General features: G+C 49.1%; 1 protein-coding gene across 3 annotated transcripts in view; it reads right to left on the bottom strand.

Moving 5' to 3' along the window:
- LOC129862319 (kinesin-like protein KIF19) overlaps positions 1-13,087 on the bottom strand; it is an 84,716-nt gene that overhangs the window by 35,424 nt on the left and 36,205 nt on the right. For all 3 annotated transcript variants that reach the window (XM_055933841.1, XM_055933851.1, XM_055933832.1), the window contains exons 3-4: positions 5,701-5,899; positions 1,902-2,038 (exon numbers count right to left, since the gene is read on the bottom strand). In XM_055933841.1, the coding sequence (XP_055789816.1) occupies positions 1,902-2,038; positions 5,701-5,899 (336 nt within the window). The remainder of the gene's footprint in view (positions 1-1,901; positions 2,039-5,700; positions 5,900-13,087) is intronic.

Raw genomic sequence — 13,087 nt, forward strand, 5'->3', positions numbered from 1 at the left:
TAGAATAATAGCTTGTAGAATGATAGCTTATATAATACCTTATATAATAGCTTGTATTAGAATTGCTTGTCGTAGAATAGCTTGTAGAATACCTTGTAGTAGAATAGCTTGTAGAATACCTTGTAGTGGAATAGCTTGTAGAATACCTTGTAGAAGAATAGCTTGTAAAATAACTTGTAGAATAGCTTGTAGAAGAATAGCTTGTAGAATAATAGTTTGTAGAAGAATAGTTTGTAGAAGAATAGCTTGTAGAAGAATAGCTTGTAGAATAATAGCTTATAGAAGAATAGCTTATAGAATAGCTTGTAGAATAATAGCTTATAGAATAGCTTGTAGTAGAATAGCTTGTAGAATAATAGCTTATAGAATAGCTTGTAGAATAGTTTGTAGAATAATAGCTTATAGAATAGCTTGTAGTAGAATAGCTTGTAGAATAGTTTGTAGAATAATAGCTTATAGAATAGCTTGTAGAATAATAGCATGTAGAAGAATACCATGTAGAATAATAGCTTATAGAATAGCTTGTAGAATAATACCATGTAGAATAATAGCTTATAGAATAGCTTGTAGAATAATACCATGTAGAATAATAGCTTATAGAATAGCTTGTAGAATAATAGCATGTAGAAGAATACCATGTAGAATAATAGCTTATAGAATAGCTTGTAGAATAATAGCTTATAGAATAGCTTGTAGTAGAATAGCTTGTAGAATAGTTTGTAGAATAATAGCTTATAGAATAGCTTGTAGAATAATACCATGTAGAATAATAGCTTATAGAATAGCATGTAGAATAATACCATGTAGAATAATAGCTTGTAGAATAATAGCATGTAGAATAATACCATGTAGAATAATAGCTTACAGAATAGCTTGTAGAATAATAGCATGTAGAATAATAGCTTACAGAATAGCTTGTAGTTGAATCATAAGATAGCAAGTGTCAAACTTCAAATCAATGGCATTTTGTAATTTCCATGTCTTATGCATTCTGTAATCAATGCTAATTTCTTCCAAACACAAGAACACTGGCTGTCGCTCATTCTACTCTAGAAATATTTCTCTGCTGGGCGTCTTTGGCTGATTGAGCGTTCTTTCCATTTTTGGTCTTTTTAATTAAGAGCTGTCTATCATCTGTCTCTTTCTGTCTAGATGAAGACAGGATGAACAACTTAGAGTGAATCTCTGCATGCGTCATTGTTTGCTTAGAAGGAATACCATTATGTTATCAACCATAATCATGAAGGTTGCTACCATCGCATCACTCCTTGTCAAGGTTTCTTTTCATTATGATGATTGTTCTTGGAAAGAAATTGGGAATTAATCATACAAAATAAGCACAATGTTAAGCTAAGCTTGCAGACAAAATGAACCACTTTCAAATACTGACAAAGCAGTGTAAATCAATCTGAATGAAAGAGATCTCTCAGCCAACGAGACGCAAGAAACCACTCTACAAACAAGTCCATCATTGTCTATTTTCCAGCAAACACAGCCACTATTGACCTCAGTCAGTGGTTATGTGGTTTTAGTCTTATCAGAAGCGGTTGTCATAGTTTATTGACACTTTCATCTACATGACTATCACCCTGAACCAGTGGTGGTTATAAGTTAGTATACTATACGGTGACTACATCACTGTTGGTGACCTTAGCTGAACTCAAAGCCTTGTGGGTCATATATATATAAACTCCCAGTAAATTACTGGTTAAATCACCAACGTTTCGGCATCACTGTACCTTCTTCATTAGACATGTTGTCAGGATATTCGAGAAACAAACACAGACACAGGTTGTGTCCTAAAATAGCACCCTATATAGTGTACTACTTTGAAATGTAGTACACTATATAGGGGATAGGGTTCAACCTGGGATGCAAACATAGACAGTATGTATTCTCACCTCCAGGTATGACATGAAGATGTTGTACTGCATGTCACCGCTGGTCTCCTCGATGGCTTTGAACAGGTCATTTAGAGTGTGTACGTAGATCCCCGGTTCTCTGTCCGTCCCTAACATAGTGAAGGTCTTCCCACAACCTACACACACACACACACACACACACACACACACACACACACACACACACACACACACACACACACACACACACACACACACACACACACACACACACACACACACACACACACACACACACACAGTTTTCAGTTTGAGAATAATAGTGTCAATACCAAACAACAGCATTGAAGAACATTGAATGGCACTGAACGGCATTGAAGAGCATTGAAGGGCATTGAACGGCATTGAAGAGCATTGAAGGGCATTGAAGAGCATTGAAGGGCATTGAAGGGAATTGAATGGAATTGAACGGCATTGAAAGGGCATTGAACGGCACTGAACGGCATTGAAGGGCATTGAACGGCACTGAACGGCATTGAACGGCACTGAACGGCATTGAAGAGCATTGAACGGCACTGAACGGCATTGAACGGCACTGAACGGCATTGAACGGCACTGAACGGCATTGAAGGGCATTGAACGGCACTGAACGGCATTGAAGAGCATTGAACGGCACTGAACGGCACTGAACGGCATTGAAGGGCATTGAACGGCACTGAACGGCATTGAAGGGCATTGAACGGCACTGAACGGCATTGAAGAGCATTGAACGGCACTGAACGGCATTGAACGGCACTGAACGGCATTGAAGAGCATTGAGCGGCACTGAACGGCATTGAAGGGCATTGAACGGCACTGAACGGCATTGAAGAGCATTGAACGGCACTGAACGGCATTGAAGGGCATTGAACGGCATTGAACGGCACTGAACGGCATTGAAGAGCATTGAACGGCACTGAACGGCATTGAAGGGCATTGAGCGGCACTGAACGGCATTGAAGAGCATTGAACGGCACTGAACGGCATTGAAGGGCATTGAACGGCACTGAACGGCATTGAAGGGCATTGAACGGCACTGAACGACATTGAAGAGCATTGAACGGCACTGAACGGCATTGAACGGCATTGAACGGCATTGAACGGCACTGAACGGCATTGAAGAGCACTGAACGGCATTGAACGGCACTGAACGGCATTGAAGAGCATTGAACGGCACTGAACGGCATTGAAGAGCATTGAAGGGTATTGAATGGCATTGAACGGCATTGAATGGCATTGAACAGCGCTGCACAGCATTGCACAGCCTTGAACAGCCTTACACAGCATTGAAGAGAAAAGTGCAGTTGCAAAATCCATCAAGCACTATGATGAAACTGGATCTCATGAGGACGCCACAGGAAAGGAAGATACAGATTTACCTCTGCTGAAGAGGATAAGTTCATTAGATCTACCAGCTTCAGAAATTGCAGCCCAAATAAATGCTTCACAAAGTTCAAGTAACAGACATCTCAACATCAACTATTCAGAGGAAACTGCATGAATCAGGCCTTCATGGTCGAATTTCTGCAAAGAAACCCCTACTAAAGGACACCAATAAGAAGAAGAGACTTTCTTGGGCCAAGAAACACAAGCAATGGACAATAGACTGGCGGAAATCTGTCCTTTGGTCTGATGAGTCCAAATGTGAGATTTTTGATTCCAACCGCCGTGTCTTTGTGAGACGCAGAGTAGGTGAACGGAGGATCTCTGCATGCGTGGTTCCCACCGTGAAGCATGGAGGAGGAGGTGTGATGGTGTGGGGGTGCTTTTCTGATGACACTGTCTGTGATGTATTTAGAATTGAAGGCACACTTAACCAGCATGGCTACCACAGCGTTCTGCAGCGATACGCCATCCCATCTGGTTTGTGCGTAGTGGGACTATCATTTTTGTTTTTCAACAGGACTATGACCAAACACACCTTCAGGCTGTGTAAGGGCTATTTGACCAAGAAGGAGAGTGATGGAGTGCTGCATCAGATGACCTGGCCTCCGCAATCACCCGACCTCAAGCCAAATGAGATGGTTTGGGATGAGTTGGACTGCAGAGTGAAGGAAAAGCAGCCAACAAGTGCTCAGCATATGTGGGAATTCCTTCAAGACTGTTGGAAAAGTATTCCAGGTGAAGTTGTTTGAGAGAATGCCAAGAGTGTGCAAAGCTGTCATCAAGGCTGGCTACTTTGAAGGGTAGCTACTTTGGGTGGCTACTTTGAAGGGTGGCATCACTCCTTGTCAAGGTTTCTTTTCATTATGATGATTGTTCTTGAAAGGAAATTGGGAATTAATCATACAAAATAAGCACAATGTTAAGCTAAGCTTTTGATTTGTATAACACTTTTTTAGTTACTACATGATTCAATGTATTATTTCATAATTTGTCTGTATTCATTATTATTCTAAAATGTAGAAAATAGTAAAAAATAAAGAAAAACCCTTGAACGAGTAGGTGTCCAGACTTTTGACTGGTACTATATATTTTCCATAACCAAAAATATTGTCTTTTCAGCTGTTTGAAGCTGGTGTACAAAACAGAAAGTAAAAGACGCACAAACAAAACTTCAGAATGGGAAGCAAAGAAAAAGCACACATAGAAAAGATCTTCTGATTCTTAGATGGGAATGAAAGACCTATAACTCATATTTATATGAGCATTTGGTTGGGTCGCCCAAATTGTTGCATAGTGTAGCTTTAAGTTCAGTTCAGTTCATTTATTTGGCGTTGTACAGGAATATTTCACGCATTCAGTAGCTGGATGTGTGCACACGACTTTTAAACTCAATATTAAAAGGCCTTCTTGTTGAAAGCTTAACCCCAGTCTACCTTTATTTCCTGATATCATGCCTGTTTTGGTCGAGGAGGACAGGTCAGAGGTCTTAATTCAGTTTTGGACAACAAGGCTGTGACACACTGAGTTTAATTCAAGCAGAGATTAAGAGCAGTGAGTCTACAGGGAAAGACAGACAGGAGGAAGGAGGGAGGGAGGGATGGAGGGGAAGATGTCTAACTGTCTGTCTGACCATCTGTCTGAGCGCTGCATCTCAGCAGTCTGGTGCTACCTATGACATCATTTCCTGTCTTCCCATTAAAAGCAAAATGAGAGAAAGCACCGTACACCTATTCCCATTCCTAACATATCAGACTAATTAGAATCTAGAACCACCACATTAATCAAACAGTGGAAAAGGAAGATCGTACTACATGATTTATGAGTTTGATCATAACGCTGAAATTAGATAAATACATAACAAGAAATAACCATGGATAAAAAGGCATGTGGTCAGGATCATCAACGCCCAGGCTGGTTATTTCCTGGGTAATGTTCTCCTCTGCCGCCCATTGTTTGGTCGATAGAGGCTTAGTTCTCCCCTGGTGCCCAGTGGGTGGTAAATAGAGGCTTAGTTCTCCCCTGCCGCCCAGTGGGTGGTAAATAGAGGCTTAGTTCTCCCCTGCCGCCCAGAGGGTGGTAAATAGAGGCTTAGTTCTCCCCTGCCGCCCAGTGGGTGGTAAATAGAGGCTTAGTTCTCCCCTGCCGCCCAGTGGGTGGTAAATAGAGGCTTAGTTCTCCCCTGCCGCCCAGTGGGTGGTAAATAGAGGCTTAGTTCTCCCCTGCCGCCCAGTGGGTGGTAGATAGAGACTTAGTTCTCCCCTGGTGCCCAGTGGTTGGTAGATATAGGCTTAGACCAGCCCTGGTGCCCAGTGGGTGGTAAATAGAGACTTAGACCAGCCCTGAGGACAACACACAAAGGGACAGAGGACACACACACACAATTAGAATAGAGGATAGGGCGGCTATGACAAACCTGTGGGTCCGTAGGCAAAAACAGTGGCGTTGTAGCCGGATATGAGGCCTTCGATCAGGCCCTTGGTCGTGGCTCTGTACACTTCTTCCTGGTTGGCTGAGCAGTCAAATGCAACGTCGAACATATAGGTCTTCTCCCGGGAACGGTTAGCACGCAGGATATTATCTGGATCCTCCATGGGGTTCATCAGAACAACCATCTATAGCAGGGAGGGAGGAGGAGGAGGGGGAGGAAGGAAGGAAGAAGGGAGAGGAGGCGGGAGGGAGGTGGAGGGATGGGGGAGAATGGATGGAGGAGGGAGAGGGAGAAGGAGGGGGAAGGAGGGAGCGAGGGAGAAGGGTGGAAAGGGAGGGAGGGAGGAGGGAGGGGTAGGTAGCGATGGGGAGAGGGGAGAAGGGAGGAGGCAAGAGGAGGAGGAGGGAGGGAGCAAGGGAGAAGGGGGACAAGGGAGGGAGGGAGGAGGGGGAGGCAGGAGGAGGGTGGAGGAGGGAGGGGGAAGGGAGGAGAGGAGGGGCAGAGAAGGATGAAAAGAGAGAGAAAGGGACATTTGAATGATTAGTCATCACACTAGAGAAACATCATTGCATAACATATAATAATACTTTTTGTTTTAAAATAAACATTTGAAGGTCAAATCCTCTGAATGAATCTGTCAGTAGAGGATGACTGCTATTACCCCATAGGCCCACTACACTCCTCATTCACTCCTGCTGCCATCTGCCACAGTATGACTGTCTGCACCGTAATGGCTGACAGTTACTCAGCTCTGTGCAGGTAATTCAAGTGGCGAAGAGAAACTGATGGGCACAGCAGCAGCTAAAGGAGGGGTCTGAAGATTTAAACAGGGCCTTTAATCCATCTGCAGAACACAGGGGGCCCAGGGGCCATCCTGTTGGGTAGAGCCACAGTGCCCCTCCACACACACACACTGCGTCCCAATTCCCTCTATTCCCTAGTGCACTCATATGACTGTGGTCTAAAGTAGTGCACTACAGTATATATGGTGTTGGAGCACATTTGGGTGTACACTCCAGACCACCAAGGGCAGATAAATGGTGAACACATCAGGAGATCTACAAACATACGTATGCTGTTTGAAAGTATGCTGTATGTGTTCATGGTGGAAGAACTCACGATTCTAACCACAATCAAACCAATGCAAGAAACACCAAACAAGATACACAGGATTGCTACAGTCAACTCTTCAGATCAGTATTCATTCATTCAAGGTAACCGCTATTGCTAAGTTTGAGGTATCTAATTGCTACCATCCACTCACCTAGTGACATTGGCTACTTAAAAATCTAAGATTTCAGAGTCCATCCACAGGGGCACATCACAGGGGCACATCACAGTGGAACATCACAGGGGCACATCACAGTGGAACATCACAGGGCCACATCACAGGGGCACAACCCAGTGGAACATCACAGGGGCACAACCCAGTGGAACATCACAGGGGCACAACCCAGTGGAACATCACAGGGGCACATCACAGTGGAACATCACAGGGGCACAACCCAGTGGAACATCACAGGGGCACAACCCAGTGGAACATCACAGGGGCACAACCCAGTGGAACATCACAGGGGCACAACCCAGTGGAACATCACAGGGGCACAACCCAGTGGAACATCACAGGGGCACAACCCAGTGGAACATCACAGGGGCACAACCCAGTGGAACATCACAGGGGCACAACCCAGTGGAACATCACAGGGGCACATCACAGGGGCACATCACAGGGGCACATCACAGGGGCACAACCCAGTGGAACATCACAGGGGCACCGCACAGTGGAACATCACAGGGGCACCGCACAGTGGCACATCACAGGGGCACCGCACAGTGGAACATCACAGGGGCACCGCACAGTAAACATCACAGGGGCACCGCACAGTGGAACATCACAGGGGCACCGCACAGTGGAACATCACAGGGGCACCGCACAGTAGCACATCACAGGGGCACCGCACAGTGGAACATCACAGGGGCACCGCACAGTGGAACATCACAGGGGCACCGCACAGTGGAACATCACAGGGGCACCGCACAGTGGAACATCACAGGGGCACCGCACAGTGGAACATCACAGGGGCACCGCACAGTGGAACATCACAGGGGCACATCACAGTGGAACATCACAGGGGCACATCACAGGGGCACAACCCAGTGGAACATCACAGGGGCACCGCACAGCGGAACATCACAGGGGCACATCACAGGAGCACCGCACAGTGGCACATCACAGGGGCACAACCCAGTGGAACATCACAGGGGCACAACCCAGTGGAACATCACAGGGGCACAACCCAGTGGAACATCACAGGGGCACAACCCAGTGGAACATCACAGGGGCACATCACAGGGGCACATCACAGGGGCACATCACAGGGGCACATCACAGGGGCACATCACAGTGGAACATCACAGGGGCACATCACAGGGGCACATCACAGGGGCACATCACAGGGGCACCGCACAGTGGAACATCACAGTGGCACATCACAGGGGCACATCACAGGGGCACATCACAGGGGGACAACCCAGTGGAACATCACAGGGGCACCGCACAGTGGAACATCACAGGGGCACCGCACAGTGGCACATCACAGGGGCACCGCACAGTGGAACATCACAGGGGCACCGCACAGTGGAACATCACAGGGGCACCGCACAGTGGAACATCACAGGGGCACCGCACAGTGGAACATCACAGGGGCACCGCACAGTAGCACATCACAGGGGCACCGCACAGTGGAACATCACAGGGGCACCGCACAGTGGAACATCACAGGGCCACCGCACAGTGGAACATCACAGGGGCACCGCACAGTGGAACATCACAGGGGCACCGCACAGTGGAACATCACAGGGGCACCGCACAGTGGAACATCACAGGGGCACATCACAGGGGCACCGCACAGTGGAACATCACAGGGGCACCGCACAGTGGCACATCACAGGGGCACCGCACAGTGGCACATCACAGGGGCACAGTGGCACATCACAGGGGCACCGCACAGTGGAACATCACAGGGGCACATCACAGTGGAACATCACAGGGGCACAACCCAGTGGAACATCACAGGGGCACAACCCAGTGGAACATCACAGGGGCACAACCCAGTGGAACATCACAGGGGCACAACCCAGTGGAACATCACAGGGGCACAACCCAGTGGAACATCACAGGGGCACAACCCAGTGGAACATCACAGGGGCACAACCCAGTGGAACATCACAGGGGCACAACCCAGTGGAACATCACAGGGGCACAACCCAGTGGAACATCACAGGGGCACAACCCAGTGGAACATCACAGGGGCACAACCCAGTGGAACATCACAGGGGCACAACCCAGTGGAACATCACAGGGGCACAACCCAGTGGAACATCACAGGGGCACAACCCAGTGGAACATCACAGGGGCACCGCACAGTGGAACATCACAGGGGCACCGCACAGTGGCACATCACAGGGGCACCGCACAGTGGCACATCACAGGGGCACCGCACAGTGGAACATCACAGGGGCACCGCACAGTGGAACATCACAGGGGCACCGCACAGTGGAACATCACAGGGGCACCGCACAGTAGCACATCACAGGGGCACCGCACAGTGGAACATCACAGGGGCACCGCACAGTGGAACATCACAGGGGCACCGCACAGTGGAACATCACAGGGGCATCGCACAGTGGAAAATCACAGGGGCACCGCACAGTGGAACATCACAGGGGCACCGCATAGTGGAACATCACAGGGGCACATCACAGGGGCACCGCACAGTGGAACATCACAGGGGCACCGCACAGTGGAACATCACAGGGGCACCGCACAGTGGCACATCACAGGGGCACATCACAAGGGCACATCACAGGGGCACAGCACAGTGGCACATCACAGGGGCACATCACAGTGGCACATCACAGGGGCACATCACAGGGGCACCGCACAGTGGCACATCACAGGGGCACCGCACAGTGGCACATCACAGGGGCACATCACAGGGGCACATCACAGGGGCACAGCACAGGGGCACATCACAGGGGCACCGCACAGTGGAACATCACAGGGGCACCGCACAGTGGAACATCACAGGGGCACCGCACAGTGGCACATCACAGGGGCACCGCACAGTGGAACATCACAGGGGCACCGCACAGTGGAACATCACAGGGGCACCGCACAGTGGAACATCACAGGGGCACCGCACAGTGGAACATCACAGGGGCACCGCACAGTAGCACATCACAGGGGCACCGCACAGTGGAACATCACAGGGGCACCGCACAGTGGAACATCACAGGGCCACCGCACAGTGGAACATCACAGGGGCACCGCACAGTGGAACATCACAGGGGCACCGCACAGTGGAACATCACAGGGGCACCGCACAGTGGAACATCACAGGGGCACATCACAGGGGCACCGCACAGTGGAACATCACAGGGGCACCGCACAGTGGCACATCACAGGGGCACCGCACAGTGGCACATCACAGGGGCACAGTGGCACATCACAGGGGCACCGCACAGTGGAACATCACAGGGGCACATCACAGTGGAACATCACAGGGGCACAACCCAGTGGAACATCACAGGGGCACAACCCAGTGGAACATCACAGGGGCACAACCCAGTGGAACATCACAGGGGCACAACCCAGTGGAACATCACAGGGGCACAACCCAGTGGAACATCACAGGGGCACAACCCAGTGGAACATCACAGGGGCACAACCCAGTGGAACATCACAGGGGCACAACCCAGTGGAACATCACAGGGGCACAACCCAGTGGAACATCACAGGGGCACAACCCAGTGGAACATCACAGGGGCACAACCCAGTGGAACATCACAGGGGCACAACCCAGTGGAACATCACAGGGGCACAACCCAGTGGAACATCACAGGGGCACCGCACAGTGGAACATCACAGGGGCACCGCACAGTGGCACATCACAGGGGCACCGCACAGTGGCACATCACAGGGGCACCGCACAGTGGAACATCACAGGGGCACCGCACAGTGGAACATCACAGGGGCACCGCACAGTGGAACATCACAGGGGCACCGCACAGTAGCACATCACAGGGGCACCGCACAGTGGAACATCACAGGGGCACCGCACAGTGGAACATCACAGGGGCACCGCACAGTGGAACATCACAGGGGCATCGCACAGTGGAAAATCACAGGGGCACCGCACAGTGGAACATCACAGGGGCACCGCATAGTGGAACATCACAGGGGCACATCACAGGGGCACCGCACAGTGGAACATCACAGGGGCACCGCACAGTGGAACATCACAGGGGCACCGCACAGTGGCACATCACAGGGGCACATCACAGGGGCACATCACAGGGGCACAGCACAGTGGCACATCACAGGGGCACATCACAGTGGCACATCACAGGGGCACATCACAGGGGCACCGCACAGTGGCACATCACAGGGGCACCGCACAGTGGCACATCACAGGGGCACATCACAGGGGCACATCACAGGGGCACAGCACAGGGGCACATCACAGGGGCACCGCACAGTGGCACATCACAGGGGCACATCACAGGGGCACATCACAGGGGCACATCACAGTGGCATGGTGTCAGAATGTAATGACTGTAATAATGAAGAGAACTCATTCCATTACAGCCAGGGGAAACACTTAGACAGGATTGTGAACATTATTCACTTCACTAAGGCGTCGTCTGGGAGACCTAGCCAGCTCCCCAGACCTTTGTTTGCCAGCAGAGGAGTGAGTCAAAGCTCAGGAGTCAGTTGGACACTGTGGTGAATATTAAATCATTGTCTCTTGAACGTCGCTCTCTTTTTTGAGTAGACTTCAGGGCTACTGGATGTTGTAGTGTGCGTGCGTTCAGGTTTGAAATGGTCTGTTTTGTTCATGTCCAGCTCTGAGGGGCTTGAGACAGCCTTTAGGTTCAGGACAGTGTGTGTGTATGTTGTGTGTGTGTGTGTGTGTGTCTGTCTCTGTGTGTGTGTGCGTCTGAACGGTCTGGATCTGGTCTAGTATCCACAGCACAGCCCTGTTTGATAACTCCTCAGTAATGGAGCATCTCACTTTTAAGCCTCTTGGTTTAAATTCAAGAGGAGAAATCTGACTTTTAAAAGCATACAATTACAGAGACAGAACAAAACACACACCCAGCTGTAATCAGCAAACAGAGGAGAGGATTGAGGTAAGAGGGGGGAGAGTGGAGAAGGAGAGAGGGAGAGAGAGAGGAGAGAGGCGGGGAAGAGAGAATAAAGAGAGGGAGAGAGAGGCAAGAGAGAGGTAAGAGAGGGGAGGGAAGAGAGAGAGAAGAGAGGAGAGAGGGAAGAGAGAGGTAAGAGAGGGGGAGGGAAGAGAGAGAGGAGAGGAGTAAGAGACAGAAGAGGAGAGAGCGAGAGAGAGGGGAGAGAGGGAAGAGAGAGAAAAGAGACCAGACATTTTCCTCTCCTCCTTTTATGTGATTAATCTAGACTCTATGCTTTCTTTATAAAGTACCTTATATTATGGTTCTTCCTTCTGCCAAAAGTGAGGGAGAGAAGAAGAGCTCCCATTGTTGTGAAGAAGAGATGAGACCAAGTGAAGACTTGACCTCAGAGAAGAGCCGGTAATCAGATGTATTTGGGCTGGTGACACTGTAGCAGCTCCCTTTCCCTTCTATCTCTCTATATCTCCCTCTATCCTTCCTACTCTTCCCCCAGCAGCTCCCTTTCCCTTCTATCTCTCTATATCTCCCTCTCTCCTTCCTACTCTTCCCCCAGCAGCACACTTTCCTGCTGCACTGACATCCTCTCTATGATCACATTTCTCAGGAAACACAGTATTGTAAACCTTCTCTCTAGCCAGGGTCAGGGATACTGAGTAACCTACAGACCTGCGTCAGTCTGGTGTTCTCACCAACAACGTGACAAAACTAAGAAATATTGTGGGTGTGTGTGTGTGTGTGTATAGGGTGGATATGACAGAAGGGATAGAGAGATGGCTCTGGTCTTGATGAACTTCAACCTGACTATCTGTCTGAAAGCCCTGCTCTACTCTACTCTGGTGAGGTCAGAGGTCAGAAAGGCTGGAAGCCACTTACTACAGTAGCTGACAGGCACGGCTGTGTCCATGTATCCCTGTGTCCGTGAGTGTTTCAGTAGGCATCAGTGAGCATATACAGTCCATTAAGAAAGTATTCAGACCCCTTGACTTTTTCCACATTTTGTTACGTTACAGCCTTATTCTTAAATTGATTAAATAAAAAATGTTCGTCATCAAACTATACAGTTGTTAAAATGGCGCCGAAGAGGATGGCTGACGTTTTACATGCCCGTATTCAATTGTGCTATTTAAAAAAAAAAAATTGCGTTGTTTGTAACTTGTTT

Source organism: Salvelinus fontinalis, chromosome 1 (genome assembly GCF_029448725.1).
Source record: "Salvelinus fontinalis isolate EN_2023a chromosome 1, ASM2944872v1, whole genome shotgun sequence".
NCBI lineage: Eukaryota > Metazoa > Chordata > Actinopteri > Salmoniformes > Salmonidae > Salvelinus > Salvelinus fontinalis.